Below are 12,569 nucleotides of genomic sequence, written 5' to 3'. Positions count from 1 at the left end.
GATGGATGGATGGATGGATGGATGAGGGGTGGGTAGGTGGACGGATGGATGGATGGATAAGTGATGGATGGATGGATGGATGAGGGGTGGGTAGGTGGATGGATGAATGAGAGGGTGGGTGCACAGATGGATAAACAACCTGCAAACTCAATCAGGGTTCACTGGGATTGGCACGTGGGACTCCCGACTCCCTTCCCGCTCTACAGTTCATTGTGTTGGAGAGTCCAGGCTTCCGTCAGGCACCCAGAGGTTCCAATCCCGGTTCTGCCACTTCCCAGCTGTGAGGAAGATCTTGGAAACTACTTCTCCTCTCTGCCCTTCCCACCCCTGGGAACTGCAGACGATCCCTCCTGCCTGTCAGGTTCTTGTGAGGATTTAGCACACGATGGAGTATGAAGCTGTCAGCAGAGCGTCACTGTTACCAAGCAAAGGCTGTGTGCATCGTAAGGGCACGTGTGTGAACACCTGGCCCAAAGCTGGCCTCAGTGTCTGCCTGTCTCCATCAGGCCTCCCCAGGCAGCCCTGCTCGGTCTCTCAGCCCCTCGAGGCCAGCAATTCGAGTCTTCCACCTCCTCTGTTTGGTGCGGGCACCCGTCTGGTACAAAGAGATCCCCCCAGGGTGACGGAAGACAGACATCACACACACACACTCGCATACTCCCACACTACTCACATGTACACACTCACTCTCACACTCAAGGACTCGCTCACGTGCACACACCCCCGCCCACTCACAGCTCACATCATCACTCTTTCGCACTCTCACAGGTATGCACTCACACCCGAACGCAGCCACACGTGCTCACACCTGCGGCTCACACACGTACGTACCGGCACAGCCACACGCACACATACACGCACACACACACGCTGCCCCCCTCGGGGCCCCTGCCCCCCAGCAGGCCCTCCAGCCTCAGGGGCTTCCGTGCAGTCGTCTGCTCGTGTCTTGGACCCCTTCTCCAACTCTTGGCTCTGAACTTGATCCACACTCTGATGTGAATTCAGCTGCTCCACGGTGCACCTGTGTAACCGGCGCAGGACCCTGAGCTGGAGCCGCCCGCGGGCCTTGTTCTGCGGCCGGTCCCCACCGGCCCTCCCCACCCCTCAGCTGCTCCCATCGAGCTGCGGTCCCACCCCGGGGCCCTGCCTTCAGAACTCTCCACGGGGCTGCCTTTCTCCTGCTGCTGTTTTGGGAGACTCCCAGGCTGCATTCGCTCACGCACTCATTCATTCATTCACTCCTTCCCTTATCCACTCATTCATTCACTCACGCACTCATTCATTCATTCACTCATTCCCTTATCCACTCATTCATCCACTCATGTACTCACTCATTCATCATTCACTCATTCATTCATGCATGCATTCATTCAGCCACTCACTCACTCATTCACTCACGCACTCATTCATTCATCCACTCATTCACCAGGTAGCATGGGGGTCTCTGTTCTCCACAACAGTCACCAGAGCCACCGCTGACACAGTTTCTGGGATGCAAGAGGCAGCTGGAACGCAGATACCGCAGAGCTGACCGTCAGCGCACAGGACACAAGGGCCATGGTGGCCTGGCGGTGGGCTGTCAGCAGACAGGAAGCCGTGCAGCCGCGTGCAGCCCGGGCCAAGTGCAGGAAGCCCCGCCTGCCCAGAGACGCCAAGCCCACCACCACCCACTCCAGCGGGAGGAAGTATGAACGCCAAGGCGTGGTGCCCGAGAACATCCCTGACGCAAAAGCCGAAGAGACAATTTGCTAACGGCTCCTTAACTCAGGTTAGGAAAGGACCCTCGTACCCCCAAGGGCTGCCCACGAGGAGGGGACAGTCCCAGAGCCGGCATCCGGAGCAGGGCCGGGGTGGGCGCTGGTGCCACGTCCCGGTGACACGTGGCTGCACCGCATCCCTCCCGTCCCTTGTCTTGTTCTCTCCTCTTCTCACCATTGCTCTCTCCCCTGACGTACAGTTTGGACCTTTTTGGTGCGCGGCACAGAAAACAAAGAACAAATAAAACACCAGATAGTTTTAAAAGCAAAACAAAACGGGACAGAGAGAGAGATGAGGTTGACGCAGGGAGACACAGAATTCGAGGGAAGGGTTGGAGGAGCCTGATCTTGGCGTGAACGTTACTTCCGCGGACAGCTGGCCCCAGACCCCTGGTCTGAAGCAGGACCCCGGCCCTCACAGCTGTCCCCGCATCCGTGCAGGGCACATTCATCTGTGTGTTCCAGTCTCAGCCCCTCCACCAGACTGTAAGCTCCCTGAGGGCCACGTCTGTCTCGGCTCCCAGTGGAAAGACCCCCTTTGCCTCCTAGGCCCCTGGCACAGGGTGGAAATTCACAGAACAGATGTTTGGGGCTTTTTTTCTTAATCTGGATCAGAGTTGATGGACTCTCCCATCCTGTTTTAATGGTAAAACGTTGTATGTCAGACCCCTTTCCTAGGTTCATTAATGGCCTTTGAAAATATTATTTTCATAGTGTCACAATGTTCAGTCATGGAGCTATAACTTAATTTACTTTGCCCTCTCTGGACATTCAGTCCACCCTCAGCAGGAAGTGGAGGACAGACCTCCTCTCGGGTGAGTGTCTGCACTTGTGGTTGAAACAAAGGCCGTTTAGCTCGACGCTCAGACCAGCAACCGCCTGACTTAGAGCACATGTGCCACAGGCCGCCTCTGTCCCCAGACCACCTCCTCCTTGTACCCATGGTCCATGTGTCAGCGGCCTGTATCCTGGGGAGACGCAGATGCCACAGATGGCACAGCAACAATGCACGGGAGGCCCCGAGATGACTTTTCTAAAGGAACCGTTTCTCCTTCTGTCCGTTTACACAATGAACCTTCGTTTGCATCGTGCCCAGATCTGTACCCTGCTCCGCTGGGGAAAAGTGTGAGAGGAACATGGCACTCCAGTGTCAGCAGTTTGCACTTGGAGCTGCCTGAGCTGAGAGAGGGCCACCCGTGGGCGCACCTCCCATGGCAGCATGTCAGACAGAGGTGTGCTCACGTCCCAGCGCTGCCCAGGCCACTGCGGCTTCCTGAGGCTTGATCTCCCCACCTGAACGACGGGGCAATGACACCCCTATGGCACAGCATTTCCGTCAGGTCCCTGGGATCAGCCAGGCCCAGGGCTTAACCCAGGTGCGTGGCAGGTGCTCAGCGGCCTTCGGCTGTTACATCACGCCCGGCACCCGGCTCCCCGGCTGGTGCAGACTCAGGGCCCCGGGAAGGTTTCGCGGATCCAGGGACAGACAAACGAACGGGGATGAATGTGCTCAGGAAGTACAGCAGCTGGCTACAGTCACCCCACCCAGCCAAATGCTTTGTATGCCCGGCTGGCTCCTTCCCACCCAGCTGACAGTGTGTCTGGGGTCCCTGGAGACGGTCTGACGGCCCCCAAGCGCCTGGGCTGCTGCGTTGTCAGTCAGATTGCTCAGTTTCCAGCCGAGACAGACTTCAAACCGGATGCTCTTCAAACGGGGCGCATCCGTCATCCTGACGTTCTTGGGCCACTGAGAGGCTTGAAGGCTTTACGAAAGTCAGGGAGAGAAGGAGCCAGGGCCACCCGGCCCCGGCCCCGACTCCTGGTCCAGTTTTGGGCGAGGGGATCGGCAGTGAGAGGGCCGGGGCGGGGAGAGAGGTTTTGTGTCCGGGGAGCTTCATGTCTGCTCCAAGCACAGCTGGCTTCCTTCTGCACGTGGCCCCCCCAGTGCCGCCAGTGAGGGACAGGCACCTCTGAACCCAGCACCATGTGCGTGAGAGTGGCAGCAACCACGTGATGCTCCAGTGACCAAGGAGGTGACAAAAGGCCTTAAACGCACAACAACATCACGTGACACTGTCACCGGAGGCAAAGGAGCATGGAGACCAGGAGGGAAGGCTCTGCAGTCTGTGGGTCCAGGTCCCCCGATGCTCGCTCACTGGCTGTCACTGGCAAGTCAGCAGCAGCCCTGGGCCTCTGCTTCCTCACCAGCAAAACGGGACTAATCACGTAGCCTCTCAGGTAGGGCCGCAGAGATGCAACGAGAAAGCGCGTGCAGAACGATGCTTGGCGCACAGCCAGGGGCACTGCAAGTTCTCCACTCAGGTCTGCGGTGACGGTGACCGTGACAACGCAGGTGATGGAGGTGGAGGAAGTGGGGACCGTGAGGGAGGTGGTGGTAGAAGCCACTGTCAGGGACACACTGCTGAACGTCTGTGCTTCTGTATCACACAGGGAAGAGCCATTCGGCCACCTGCCCGGCGTCGGGGCCGAGAGCTGCCCCAGGAGGCCTGGGAACAACGTGGATAAGCTGCTTCTCGTCGTGTCCCTGTAGACCTCCTGGCTGCAGGGACAGAGGGGAGGAGAGGGTCCCAGGGCAGCTCGCGTGCACAGTCAGACTCTGTCACCTGGCAAGGGATGCAGGCACACGGGCGTCCCACAGCACGGAGTCTCCACACGGGATACAGAGGCCGTTTTCCACCCTACAAGGAGCAGGACCGCCTCGGTCACGGGTGCCATGGGGCACCAGCGCCTCTTACCACCTGGGAGGCTTATCCACCATTCGCCATTCTCCTCACCAAGGGTCCCCCCAGGCTTCAGGATCAGATGACAATATGGGCTGAGCACGGCCTGCCTCCCTCTCACACAAAGATCTCACTCCTGCGCTACCCGCGGGACGGCGGGTGTGGGCTCTGACCTCCAGGACCCTGTGCTCGGTCAAGCAGCCTTCCACTCAGGCCCCCAGGGACCTGGGTCGGGCATCGGCCAAGTGGTCTAACTGGAGGAGGTGCCCTGAAACAAAGCAAAACCAAACACGCCTCAACCCCAGGGCCTTAACCTCGGCAACAAGGCATCGGAACCAAAGTCCTCGCAGCTGGAACACCTTACGGGCTGCCTGTCTTGGATGCAGAAAGAAAAGTAGCAAAACGGCCCAAGTCTGATGGGCTCCAAGTTCAAAACTCCAGAAGCTTTGGCCCCGTGAGGGATGCAGTTCGCTCTCCGGTTCTGAGAACTTGGTTCCCGGTCAGGCAAGAAAACTAAAGGAGGAAGACGAGGAACGTGTGTTCCGAATGCTCCACTTCTCAGAATTCCTTCCGCTTCTCCCACCTCCTGTGCCCGGCAGGCAGCACACGGGTCTGACGCGGGAGGGCACCGAGGCGGCAGAGGCCCCCGCGGTGGGTGGCGGTTACAGCCTGCTTCTCCGCGCTGGGCACGCGGCTTCCCTCCCAAGTAGTGAGCTGCTACAAGTCGCATCTCGTATGTCCAGCTTGTGCCTCTAGGCCACCTAACGTCCCCAAGCCAGAGACGCCACGTGTTCTAAGCCATGAGGCTGAGCACACATTTATCCCCGGCCCCCATCTCTGCCGGGGACCGGATCCAGAGAGGAAAAGGACAGCAGCAAGAGACACATGGCACGGCCGTGGCGAGGCCGGCTTCCGGTTCCCTACACGTGTGACTTTTCCTGCCGTGGAGCCTGTGTCCTACCTTTTCCTTCTTACATTCCTCTTCTAAGGCATCGAGTCCTAGTCCTCACACGAGGCAGACTCATTCAAGTCCCTCCGCTATGGAAATGCACTCAGTCCTAACAGCAACGGATGGGCCACGGGCGGACTCCATCCAGACGGTGAATTTCCTCTTGCAGCCAGAGGCCCGTGGATGTTACTCAACAGCGAGCAACAGCTCCTGCAGATTCAATTCTAGCTCCAGGCAGAGATGAGCCACAAAAGGGGGATGGGGAGCAAGGTTGGGAGTGGTCGGGCGCAGGAAGAGACGGGTGAAACCAGGGGGGATGTGGCACTCACGGGGCATCGGTGCACCAGCCAGTACGCCTTCTCCTGGCGATCCAGCGCGTACCTGTCCGCTTTATTCCTTTCCTTTTCAGCCCTGAAAAGCCAAAACCCACGTTAAAGGCCAGTAAGGTTTTGCATCTGTTGCTCACGGATGGACCCCCTTCCTGCTGAACCCCATTCCGGACCACTGTCCCAATCTGCCCAAGTAATCTGTGCTTTTGCCATAATGAGAATAATGAAAATAGCGAACATTAATACCATCCTTATGTGCTAAATACCCTGCAACATACTTTTACACATATTAACTCGAACCCTCCCAGTGAGCAATTCTCAATTTGCAGTTCAGGGGCTGAAGCAAAGAGAGGTTGAACGTCCCACTGAGGGTCGTGCTGTCACCAGGGAGCAGAGGTGGGACCCGAACCAGGGATCTGGTCCCGGAGTCCAGCTCCCCCTCGAGAGCACCAGCGTGTGATGCGATCGTGCCACCATGACCAGCCCGAGGATCAGACCGTCTCCCCCAGCGTCTCCACTGGAGTGAGCGTGGATGACATTCTCGGCCCACCTGGCTTCCGGATGTTTCCCTGCTCTGATAAACAACATAATCAACAGCGGAGTCAGGAGGCAACGGCAATGCCACAGCCTGGGATGGGGAAAACGCGGGCCCTGGGGAGTTCTGGTTTCTCTCTAGCCGTCAGTGCCACTCTGTCACTTCAAAGAGTTCGCAGCAAGTCAGGGTTTCTCTGAGCCCAGCTGATTTCTCTGAAAGGTTATTCAGTCTCCCTCTTTCCCATTACAGGCAGGAAATGACAGGGGTGAGGGAGTGTTCATTATCATACCCCGTCCAGCGCCATTGCCACGGCGACGTGCGCTCCGCTCGGCGATGCCTGTTTGCCCAGGCAAGGCAGGATGACGCACACGCCCTCCTCGAGACAGAGTCGGCGGATTTACGTGCCAGCTCGTGTATTGTGAATAACATAATATCCAGAGAGCCAGGTGGGTGGAGAGTGCCCTTCCAGGGGGGTGTTTGGCAACATCCTCTGGAAATTAACTATAAACACTGTCACTCCAACTTCCCCCTTGCCAACTGAAATGGATTTTCTACCGGGTTAACTACCCCGTGTCCTCAGGAAGATGGGCCGCAGGTGGCCTGAGGCACTGTGGACTTTCCATAATGCTGGACCACCTTGGCAATAGAGCTGATCGCTAATTTACTGCAATGCCCTTTCTGGCTTTGCTCTTGTGTGACAGAGATTATTGGAGGAGAGTGGTGATGAACGGCGTTCAAGAGAACCAGTAAACAAAGAATTATCTTAGTTTGTCATGTTGTGATCTTTATAGCAACAGTATCCCTTAGTCGATGACACTTTGACTCAATCATGTATTTACTGATCTCCACTATGTGCCAAACGCTGGGAGAATTCGGGCGAACCAAATAGACTGTAATGGACTGAACGTTTGCATCCCCCAAAAACTCACACGTTGAAGCCCTAACTCCCAGTGCGACAGTATCTGGAGATGGGGCCTTTAAGAAGGAATTAGGGTTTAGAAGTAATTAGATGAGGTCATGAGAGTGGGGCACTTATGACAGGATTAGTGCCCTGGTAATAGGCGATAACAGAAGAGTCTCTCTGTCCATCTCTCTCCCCCATGTGAGAGCACAACAAAAAGGCAGCTGTCTGCAAGCTGAGATGAGAGCCTTCATCAGAAACCAAACCCTGCCACAACCTTGACCTTGAACTTCCCCCTCTCCAGACCTCTGAGAAAATAAATGTCTGTTGTTTAAGACACCCAGTCTACGATGCTCTGATACGGCAGCCCGAGCAGACTGACACACAGACATATGTCCTGCCCTTCCCTGAGTACCTTTAGGTCTAAACATTCCACAAATAGTCAAGAAGTAAATATAAAATTACAAATTGTGTCATGAGCTCTGAGGACACATTCAGTGTACCATAGTGCAGAATCAGGGATGGCCAGTGTGGTACTTTTTAAATAGTACGTCTACAGTCCTGTGACCCTCCTTCCACTGCCAGGTGGGTCTATGTCTTCCCCCACTGAGACCAGGTGGGGTTTGTGGCTGTGTTGACCAACTGACTATATCACAAATGGCACTGTGTGATTTCTGAGGTTGGGCTATCGAAGGTGGGGCAGCTGCCACCCTCCTCAGTGAAGTATTTGCCCTTGGGGCTTCCAACCACCTGTAGGCAGTGTTATATGCCTGGTGCTGTGAGGAAGCCCAGGGCAGACCTTCCAGCCCTCTGGCTGCAAGCACTTGAGGCTCTGATCCACAACTGCCCAGCCCAGCCGTCCCAAACTCCAGACCCACAGAACCCTTGAGAGAGAATAAAATACTGTAGCCACTCTGAACCATGGAGTTTCAGGGGGATTGTGTGCAGGATAACAGCTGATCAGAAAAGCTTATTTGACTGGGATTGACATACACACACTTCCGTATATAAACTAGCTAACTAATAAAGCCCTACTGTAGAGCGCAGGGAACTCTGCTCAGTACTCCGTAATGACCTAGATGGGAAAAGAACCTAAAAAAGATTGTATATATGTCTAACTGATTCCCTTTGCTATACACCTGAAACTAGCAAAACATTGTAAACCAACTATACCGCAATAAAAATTAAACAAAAAAAAAAAGAAATAAAAGCTTCTTTGAGCACGTGACATTTGAACTGAGGGTTCTCTCTCGAAAGGGTGGGACCGGATCCTGTTTGTGTTTCAAAACTGGGGGCATATGGGAGCAGGGGATGCTGCCGTGGCCCAGCTGACAGTGAGGTTGGCTCCAGGGTGATGGAAGCAGACAGAAGTGGACAGGTGTGGCAGAAGGGATTCTGCCAGCAGTACCAGCGGGACTGGATGACTGAACACAGGACATGGGTCGGGGAGAGGTGAATGGGGGTTCGTTGTACTGATACGCGTAACACTGAAGGGAGAGAAGGCTTGGGGAGCGAGGGGAAAACATTCAAGTATGGACAAAGTTAGGCTGAGGTGTGATGTCAACGTGAGATGTTGAGTTTCTAGCTGAGATGCTGAGTCTGGGATTCAGGAGAGAGGTCTGTGCACAGAGACTCAGGGGAACAAAATGGGTGCCTCGTGAGCCAGACTACATGGCCACCTGATTTTGTGGTGAGATCCTGTACTTGTATTAGTTAGGCTTCTCCAGAGAAACAGAAGCAGTAGGAGGATAAATAGAGAGAGACAGAGACAGAATTTATTTATTTCAAGGAATTCGCTCACACGATTGGGGAGGTTAGCAAGTCCAAATTCTGCAGGACACGCCAGCAGGCTGGAGGACTAGGGAAGAGCTGGTGCGGCAGCTCAAGTCCAAGCCCGTCTAGAGGCAGAATTGCTTCTTCCTCTGGGAACCTCAGTCTCGTAACACTTTCAACTGTTTGGATGAGGCCCACCCACATTGGGGGGAGTCATCCGCTTTACTTAAAGTCTATTGATTCAATACTAATCTCACCTAAAAAACACCTTCACAGTGACATCTGAGATGGGTACTGGACCAACTCTCTAGCCACTGTGGCCCAGCCAAGCGGACACATAAAATTAACCATCACAGATCCTAAACCTGAAATCTGAGGCAGCCTTTGACGGAAGCAACAGAATCAGTGGGGAAAAGCCAGCATCCCAAGAGGAGAGTGGCTTTCAGGAAGTGCTCATCCCAAGGCGTCTAGACGCGAATGGCCAAGGGGCTGCCCCATGATGTGGGCAGCTCAGAGCTTTACCCAGGCTGAGGCCAAGGCCTGAGTGGTGGGGCTTGCGGGGGCCACTGGGGGTACCTCTGTGCTGCAAGGCAGCTTGGGGGTCCAGAGTCCTCTGGGTCACGGGCTCATCCTGCTTGGAGCAGAGGAGGCAGAGGAAGCTGCAGAGGGGTCAGGGGCGGGGCGGGGGCACGTCCCAGTCAGCTCTGTGTCCCTGGGGCCCGGCCCAGTGCTGGAACCCAGTAGGCACTAAAAACCGCCCACTGAGTGGAAGTAACACTAGGCCAGGCTGGACCACGACCTCACCAAGTGACCTTGGCCAAGTATTCTGACCCCTCTAAGCCTCCGTTTCCCCAGTTGCAGATGTGAGAGGCGACAAGAATTACTGCTCCCGGCATTTCCTCTCACCAGCGTGGGATGAGACAGTGCACGGAACCCACCCAGTGGAGCCTCACACACAAGTGCACGTGACAAAAGGTTAGCAAACTGCCCCCCCCCCCGCTCTGTCTGAAAAACACCCAGGCAGAGGCACCTTCACGGTGAAAGGGCAGAGCCAGCTCTCCCCATAATGCGCCTCCGCATGAATTCAGGCCTGAGAACAAACCCCCCCCCCCCCCCCCGCCACCGTGAGCAATAAAGCCATCCTGCCTTCCGGATTCCTGTCTGCCCGGATGGCACTCCTGTGTAACGGTGCTCACCGCTTGGTATGGCTAATTTTATGGGCCCAGGGGTGCCCAGGTGATTGGTCAGCATTATTCTGGGGGTGTCTGTGAGGATGTCCTCGGATGGGGGTGCTTTCAGTTGAAGAACCTGAATAGAACAAAAAGGTTGATCCTCCTGCAAATAAGGGGAAGTGCCCTCTGCCTGGTGGCCTCGAGCTGGGACATTGGTCTCTTCCTGCCCTCAGGCTCCAGCTGAAACACCAGCTCTCCTGGGGGTCCAGCTGGCCGACTGCAGGTACTGGGACGGCTCAGCCTCCATAACTGTGTGACCTAATTCCTGGTAACAAATCTCAATCTCAATCTCTCTACTCTCTCTCCCCCCTCCTTCCCCTCCCCCACCTCCTCTCTAGCTAGATCAATACACAGAGATTCTGTTTCTCTGGAGAACCTTGACTCACCCACCACTACTCTTCTTCCAGGGCTGCTTCAGGAGGACGGGGTCTCCACCATCCAGCCCAACCATGTGCCAGCCACTCTAGACCTCCTGGGGTCTGGACCTGCCAGGGTGAGTGAGGCCGGGCCGGCTGGACTCACTGTTCTGGTGATCACTGGTATTGGTCCCCAGATATTCCTGACTCTCCTGCATCTCAGACACACAGGAGGACTGCACACCCCGTGCACCCTCCTTTGAAGCAGGCATAACCACATGAGCTGCCTTGGCTAGTGAATTGTGAGCAGAAGTGACGTGAGTCCTGGAGTGGCTGCAAGCATGTCAGGGCCCCAGCTGACCCACGGTGGACACGTGACACGAGCAAGAAACGAGCCTTGTGGTTTCATGCCTCTGATTGCTGGGTGACGTTTGTTACGACAGCCTAACCTCGTCCCGACTGATACACGCTCCCCAACATGTACAGCTGGCCCTTACAGACAAGGCAGGGCCCCCAGGGGGAACTTCAGGTCCAGTTTTGAACCGGTAAATGAGGGCGAGCGGTGAGTGGGCTCTAACAGGTGACTCTGATGACAGCTCTCCCATGTTTAAGACCCTTCCATGGCTCCCCACGGCCCTGAGCACAAAACCTTCTCCCGATCCGCTCCTGCTAACACATCCAGCCTCACTTCCGCCAGTTTGGGGCTTTGCACTCTCTGTGCCAGCTCCAAGGGACGGCATCAGGCGGGCACTGCCATGCCCCCAGACTCTGGTTGTCTGCTTAGAGCAGTGTCCCTCTCACCTCTCCTCTCCTCTCCTCTCCATCCACCACCACCATCCCTCACCTGGATACACCCTCTGCAGCCTCCAGATTCAATGCTGTTTCTGCAGCTCCTTCTCCAAACCCCGACGTGGGGCTCTCGACTCACTGAGGCATCATGGCCTGTCTGCTTGCCTGCCGGGCTCCCTAGACGATGCCTCTACCTTCCCTATGCCTCACCCACTGTTTAACACACAAACACTCAATAAAAGTTTATTTTATTAAAAAGAAACAAAGAAGGAAGGGAGGAGGAGAGACAACCAGGGGACCAACAGGATCTTTGACTCACCGGTACTGCTCTTTGGCCTGCATGATGACAAAGTCCCACTTGTAGTTAATTTTTTTGTTCAAGAAATTATAATTTTCCTAGAGGAGGAAAACAAAATGAGAACACTGAGCCCCACAACCTATGCTGTGTGCAGAGGGCAGGAAGCCTTAAGTCAACAACGAGACCCAGCCAGACGGTCTCCCAGCCCAGCTGTGCAAAGGCAGTCATTCAAAGGGTAGCACCGAATTCTCCACAAGCCTTCACAACAGAAGCCACAGGTTGGCTTGGGTTTTTAATAAGTGTGTCCCAAATCTGATAAGGAAGAGGGGTCGCGTGCGGGAGAGCACGGGGACTTAGCGTCCAACCACAGAGCGCAACAAATCCACAAAGCTAAGCCCTAACGTTGCTGTGACGCTGGCCCTCTGCAGACATGCTTGCAAAAGGCAAAAACACAGCAAGATCGTTGCTCTCTGCCCAGAAGTCTAGCCCTGTGAGGGTTAGGGCGTGCTCCTTGAGAAGTATGACTCATCCTGCCTAAAACAAAAGTCTGCACTCGTGTCTCCCCGTCTCAAACTCAAGTTCAAATGTGTCCATCCTGTAATATGCATTATCACACATATTAATGAAGTCCTATTATTGTGGGACAGCAAAAGGAAAGTGGTAGCTACTGTGTGCCCAGTAGTTACTGAGGCAAGGGCTTAAGTTACAGCAGGAGAAGCTGAACCTCAACATGGAGGAGAATTTACTTCAGCCGGCTGCTTCTAAATATATGGATGGATGAGGGATGGATGGATGGATGGATGAGGGATCAACAGACAGATGACAGATGGATGGATGAGGGATGGAGGGATGAATGAGGGATGGATGGATGAGGGATGGAGGGATGGATGAGGGATGGATGGTTGAGAA

At 55.1% G+C, this 12,569-nt stretch overlaps 1 protein-coding gene across 2 annotated transcripts in view; it reads right to left on the bottom strand.

Annotated features, from left to right (window-relative positions):
* RGS9 (regulator of G protein signaling 9) overlaps window positions 1-12,569 on the bottom strand; it is a 78,365-nt gene that overhangs the window by 23,786 nt on the left and 42,010 nt on the right. For both annotated transcript variants that reach the window (XM_029212722.1, XM_029212721.1), the window contains 2 exons: window positions 11,682-11,758; window positions 5,777-5,858 (listed from right to left, as the gene is read on the bottom strand). In XM_029212722.1, the coding sequence (XP_029068555.1) occupies window positions 5,777-5,858; window positions 11,682-11,758 (159 nt within the window). The remainder of the gene's footprint in view (window positions 1-5,776; window positions 5,859-11,681; window positions 11,759-12,569) is intronic.

Source organism: Monodon monoceros, unplaced genomic scaffold (assembly GCF_005190385.1).
Source record: "Monodon monoceros isolate NGI ecotype Baffin Bay Population unplaced genomic scaffold, NGI_Narwhal_1 Super_Scaffold_9, whole genome shotgun sequence".
In the NCBI taxonomy this organism is placed as follows: domain Eukaryota; kingdom Metazoa; phylum Chordata; class Mammalia; order Artiodactyla; family Monodontidae; genus Monodon; species Monodon monoceros.
The sequence above is the reverse complement of the archived record's forward strand: the minus strand, read 5'-3'. Positions and strand labels throughout refer to the sequence as shown.